At 41.7% G+C, this 6285-nt stretch overlaps 1 protein-coding gene across 4 annotated transcripts; it reads left to right on the forward strand.

Annotated features, from left to right (window-relative positions):
* Window positions 1-1631: 1631 nt before the first annotated feature.
* LOC123052559 (auxin response factor 5) lies at window positions 1632-5650 on the forward strand. Of its 4 annotated transcripts, none has more exons than XR_006424773.1 (4): window positions 1632-3511; window positions 4254-4357; window positions 4455-4513; window positions 5454-5650. XR_006424773.1 is itself a non-coding variant. In XM_044475803.1 (4 exons), exons 1-4 carry the CDS (start codon window positions 1977-1979, stop codon window positions 5467-5469), a joined length of 582 nt encoding a protein of 193 aa, XP_044331738.1. In that variant the 5' UTR covers window positions 1632-1976; the 3' UTR covers window positions 5470-5650. The 4 variants fall into 4 exon arrangements, 1 of the variants encoding a protein (XP_044331738.1); XR_006424771.1 differs by having other exon boundaries at window positions 1632-2379; window positions 4455-4637; XM_044475803.1 differs by having other exon boundaries at window positions 1632-2379.
* The last annotated feature ends 635 nt before the right edge of the window (window positions 5651-6285 follow it).

Consider the following 6285-nt stretch of genomic DNA (forward strand, 5'->3'; position numbering starts at 1 on the left):
ATTCCAAGATGCACCCTTGTGCACAATATGAGATCATTTGAACAAACTATGCCATGAATGTGGCCATAAGATTGATCATTTGGCTTGAAAGCCATAAATCTTCATGCATGATAGCTCATTTCTGAGAACACTTTTTTTAAAAATAATTGCCGTATTACAAGTTTATTATTTTTCCTAGCAACTTAATCACATATACTGACACAATGCGAAGGTTTTCCAATTTTCTGATATTTTTTTTGAATTTTTTATGCCTGTTTCAAAATGCGGTCAAAACGGCGGGCTTGACCGTTCGTATCTAGTGGTTGAATCTTGGAAAACTTTTGATGTTTCTCCGATTAAATAGATACTTATATACCTATATATGATTTTTGGAAAAAATAAAGAGCAAACTATGAGGCAGCTGCAGTTCAAATTTGACCCGCTTCCTTCTGAATCGGCGGAAATTTGTCTTTTTTCACGAGAGGTGGATCAAATCTTTTGACACCCAGTCATTTGATCAATTGTGCATTAAATATGGCCTATTATTTTATAAAAATGATTTGGTCCAATTTTGCAACAAATATATGGTAGGTCCTTCACAAAAAAAACTCATTTTGGGCACTAGAAAAATATATAATGATTTTTTGGTCCAAAGAAAATGAAAACTTCCTTAGGAAACATTCTTTGCCATCCCAATATCCACCCTCGTGCACAATATGAGATCATTTGAACAATCTATGCCATAAATATGGCCATAAGATTGATCATTTGGCTTGAAAGCCATTGGTCTCCACACATGATAGCTCGTTTCTGAGAACACTTTTTAAAAATAATTACAGTACTACAAGTTTATTATTTTTCCTGATAACTTGGTCACATATAATGACACAATGCGAAGGTTTTCTAATTTTTGTTTTTTTTTGAATTTTTCATGCGCGTTTCAAAATGCGGTCAAAACAGCGGGCATGCCCGTTCCGCTAGTGGTTGAATCTTGGAAATTTTTTGGTGTTTCTCCGATTAAATATATACTTATGTACCTAGAAATGATTTTTGGAAAAAAAATCATGAGCAAACTATGAGGTAGCTGCAGTTCAAATTTGACCCGCTTCCAACTAAATCGGCGGATATTTGTCTTTTTCACGAGAGGTGGATAAAAGCTTTGGACACTCAACCATTTGGTCAATTGTGCATTATATATGGCCTAGTATTTTAGAAAATTGATTTGGTACAATTTTACAACAAATATATGGTAGGTCCTTTACAAAAAACTCATTTTGAACACTTGAAAAATGGAAAATGATTTAAAAAAACTCATTTCTCCTAACTATTTTAAAAGATATTTGTCTTATTTCGATTTGTCATTATTCCTGAAAACTAAGGTCAAATTTGATGACACCTGAGAAGGTATTCTATTTTTATTTTTATTTTTCATGTCATGAAATAGCGAATATGATTTAGCACCTTACTTTTAGTCGATTACGATCAAATTAGATGGTCAAAATGTGGTACTTGTATACTGCGTTCTAATTAGTCCAGAAGCATCTCACGCGGATCGTGCCTAATCACCGTCGGATGCTCCTGGATCCAACGGCCCACCTGTCTCAGCCACGTCGCCCAACCCACAACGCGCACTCCTCCCACGCACCCAACCACCGCCCCTCTCTCTCGTGAACCCCACCCAACCCCTCGTGCCCTCCTCTCTCTCTCTCTCGAACCCTAGCGCTCCACTCCTCCCTGGCCGCCGCCACCTCCGGCGCCCTCTGTCCGGCGAGATCCATATGGATCGATCCCCTCCAACCCATGACTCCACGACTCCTCCTCCTCCTCTCTGGATCGATCACCCCCAACCCATGACTCCTCCTCTCTGGATCGATCCGCAACCGCTTCCAACCCAGCCGCCGCCGCAAACCTCCCCCAATCCCGGCCTCCTCCACGCCGATTCGAGCGACACTCCCCACTTCCAGACCAAACTCTAGCCTGAGACCCCTTCCTCCTCGATGGCCAACCCCTCCATGGCGGCCGGCGGCGGGGTGCCGTTGGCGGAGGGGGTCCGCGCCGTCAGGGCCCAGATCCGCAACCGCTTCCGCGTGGCGCCCGTCGACCGCGTGGCTGTGGCGTTGGCGGCGGCGAGCCAGTCCCTGAGAAACCGCGAGATCCTCGACGCTGTGGGCACCACCGCGGCGGCGCTAAGCACCACCGATGCCGATGGGGTCCAACAAGGCGGACAAGCCGCTGCGGCGGATCGGCGCGTTGTTCGAGCAGCTTGCGGCCGTCGCCAAGCAGCAGCAGCAGACCGCGATGGCGGCGGGGGACTTCTCGCGCGCCTGCTCCAACGTCTCCGTCCTCTTCTGCTACCTCGGCATCGCCTTCAAGTTTGCGGAGATGGACTACGTAGCCAAGGCAAGCGGCCACTCCTCCGCCCCCCTCTCCTCCCCCGCTACCTGCTCTGCTATTCGGTATGCTACTTCATTGTGCTTGTACTGTATGTGGTAAAATTTCTGGTGATTCCTTCCCGGGACATTGGTTAGTTGTGTGAAGCTGAGAGGTTTGGGATGAAATGACCCCAAAATTCTCAACCGGATCGAGTTGGTGAGTTCTATTTGAGTTTACTTTTGATTGTTATACGCTGCATAGCTGCGTGCCATCCACGTGGGAAGGTAATTGTTTTGATCCACTTTAGTTTGAGGCTAGGAGGTTTGGGTGAAATGATCTGTCGAATTCCGAACTGGATCAAGCAGCAATAATTGGTTGTTTCATCAGGATCGGACTGTCTAATTCTGCTACTGTGTGCTATGCTTGTTGAGGTTGTATGCTTCAGGTGTAGAATATCCTACCCACTTCTGCACTTGAGTCGCCGGAGAACCATGCACTACTAAGCAATGCAGTAGAATGGCACACTGAAGCATACACTACTTTATTGTACACTTATGCTAGTTGTTACTGAAATTTGCCCTGTCAATTCCTTACTGAAATTTCCTCCTGTTGAATTCTTAATGAAATTGTAAGCTTTGTTACTGAATTACAGAAGTATCATTGCTTGTTCAAGAACAAATGTTTGACTGTATCTCCAATTCACTCAATCGTTCTTTGTGATTACAGTTTTGACTGTATCTCCAGCATTGACAAATACCATTGCTTGTTCAAATTTATACTGGAGTTGCTTGTTCAACACTGATAAAATATCATTGCTTGTTTAAGGACTCCACTATACTGAACAAATGTATTAATCCAGTATAAATCTCCAAGGATTATGTGCAAGCAATTTCTAGGATCAGTATTCAGTTTAGATGCAGATCCAGTCAACATTAGGGATCAATATTCAGTTAACACTAGGATCAATACTCAGTGTAACAATATTCAGTTAACAGTATTCTTCTTCCAGGCCATCGGGGGAGCTCTGGTGGCAGCATAAGGAGCAGAGCAGCAGCACTGGCACGGGCTTATATATTGTTGGCTTGTAGCATAAATTGTTGGCACGACAGCATAAATCGTTCAGCGTCTTGACGCACTAATGCAATCGTACTGACAATTGGTAGTAACCAAAATCATATAAAGGCAGTCTGCTCTCCTTTAAATTATATTTCATAAACTATATTGAACCACTGCAGCTGCTATAGATTTGAGATTCACATCTTTTTTTACATTGCCTGCTCTAGGAAGTTACTGTTGCGTAGTTAGTCTTTTTGCACTGCATTTGTACAATTGTATATTCTTGCCATTACTAGGTGATTCCTTAAATTATTCAGTTCGTTGTAGCATACCAGTTTGATGGAATGCCTAAGGCCTAAGGAGATAAACATTGGTATCCATAATAGATCTACCTAAACCAACAGGCACAAAACATGCATATCCCTTTAATCTGCATTAGTGCGTCTAAGTGGTTAGTGTATTGTAAGCTCCATCCATGGAGCAGTGAAATAAGCTGACGCTGTATAACGTGCAGCTAGCTTGCTGTTTAGAAATTTTCCCGTTTTTAAGTATTACTTTTCTCTATATCTATGAATTGGATTGTCGATCTTTCCTGGAGTCGATTTTGCGCTAGAGCTTCTAAAACTAACCAGTCCAGGGAAGAACTTCTTTCTTATCTTAATGTTTTGTAGAACCCCATGATTGACCATATGTATTGCATGCTATCATTCACGATACATGTTCTGTCTTTCCTATTATGTGTTCTGAGGGTTCAATCTACAAGAAAACCCATCAGACCTGTATATGTATCTGATTTAGATCACTTAATTTCATACATGGATTGCTGAGGTTTTTTGATCTTGCAGGTCGCGGCGACCACCAAGAAGACACCCAACTCCCGCACCCCGAACTACCCTACCCGAGCCTGCCGTCGCAGCTGCTGTGTCAAGTCCACAGCATCACCATGCATGTAGGTGTACTTGGTTCATCTTCAGGTTCAGGTGTAGGGGTTAGTGGCCTTAAGCATTAACCATTTAATCTTGATGAATGCTGCTTGTTTTGCACAGGCTGACAAGGACAATGACGAGGTCTACGCACAGATGACTCTGCAACCAATAAACTCTAAGTACTGTCGGAAACTGAGCTTGGTGAAGATATTCAGAACATGCTGAACTGCGTTTTCTCTACGTGTGCTTTTATCGGTTTGCATGCTGCATGTTTGATGTTTGGCCTGAGCTGGGGACGAAATGGTACTGAATGCCTAAAAGTAAAGTTAACAGTGTTCAGTTTAAGTGTACATTTCGAGATCAGTGCCAGTGTTTATAAACGCTCAAAATCTGTACAGTATTTCTTAGATTAACAAGTGCTTACTGTATAATTTAGGAAAGTTTTAATAATACTACAGCAGATGCTAATTAAATCAGGAAGTGAAGCACTACCAAACGTACCGTATACAATGTTCAGTTCAAGTTTAATTTTCAGTTTAGTGCCAGAGTTTATCATCAACCCAAAAAAAATATCTGATTTTCACATTGACGAGTACTACTGCTTACTTCTCCCATTCCTTACTTGAAGACTCTGTTTTGAACCGAGCCTTGCAGCAAGGAGGGAATGGCTGCGTCTGTTTTGTGCTTGGACGCCTTCTCCTAGTTGTGCTAAAATTGAGGTGCCTGTTTAATTAACAAGCACCTTTCATCCCCACTGTGACAGTAATGCATTGAGGTGCCTCTGGACTTTAGTGTATTAGGTTGCCAGGAGTAGTAAAACTTAGTGTTGTATTGAGGATTGAGGGTGGCTGGGCTTATAAGTTAATCATCAGCGTGAATGCTTTGTTTGTCTGATCCTCACAAGTTAATGCTTCGCTCGTCTGGGTGTGTGATAATGCCATTTGTCTTGTGCAATCAGATTAAATTTCTGTTTGTTATGGTAATATAAAAAATATTCGTGCTGTCAAAATTTTCACAGTGCGTGCCTTTCATTTCTTTAGTTTGATTGTTTCCCTTGTATTCAATATGCTTTTAGTGGCTGATCCTTCCATTTTTGTTGTGGCATCTTTATTTTCACAGGTGTTGTGTGTTCTAGAAGATGGAAGAGGAAGAAAATCTATTTTTGTTGAACTAAATTTTCTGTATTATGATTTGTTGTATGTATTATTTGATAGTTTTGTATAGAACAAGTGATACTATTTTGTAGGGTTTTATGGCCTGTGATGTAAACATATTTAGTGCTGAAATATGAAATTATTTGCAAAATTTGTCGAAAAGGTGGATCATATGTATGAATATGTGAATGGGCTGAAAAGAGTACTGGACCAACTCCAGGATTAAATTATTATTTGAATGTATAAAAAGGCTGAATGTAAACCAGAAATGGGCTGCACAAAATTGTACATATATTCTTGAAAGGCCAAACATGCATAAAAATTGATAGGCTGACCAGTTGGGCTTGGCCCATGTAGCGGACAAAAATTAACAGAAATAAATATACTAAATGGGCCGAATTAATGGGCTCGGCCCATATAAACACCGAATTGGATCGGTCGATTCTTATCCACGTCAGCTTGCCACGCTGGATCCTACGTGGCCTGCGGAGGCTGCTACTGACCAAAAGTTTGGTCAAAGAACCGACAACCTTTTACATATCACAAAGAAGGTCGTGAATTTCTTTGGCCTTCTGTTTTTTGTCACGAAAAGGTCGCAAATGAAAAACGATGACCTTTTAGCGACCAATAGTGATGGTCGCAAGTTGACATATTTCTTGTAGTGCAAAGTCAATTCCATTTTTTGTTGTAATTTTCTTTTATCGACTAAACTAGTGATAAAACAAGAAACTAGAAGATTTGATTGCAAGATCTAAAGATATACCTTCAAGCACTCACCTCCCCAGCAACGGCGCCAG

The sequence above is a fragment of the Triticum aestivum genome, chromosome 2D, assembly GCF_018294505.1.
Source record: "Triticum aestivum cultivar Chinese Spring chromosome 2D, IWGSC CS RefSeq v2.1, whole genome shotgun sequence".
Taxonomy (NCBI): Eukaryota; Viridiplantae; Streptophyta; class Magnoliopsida; order Poales; family Poaceae; genus Triticum; species Triticum aestivum.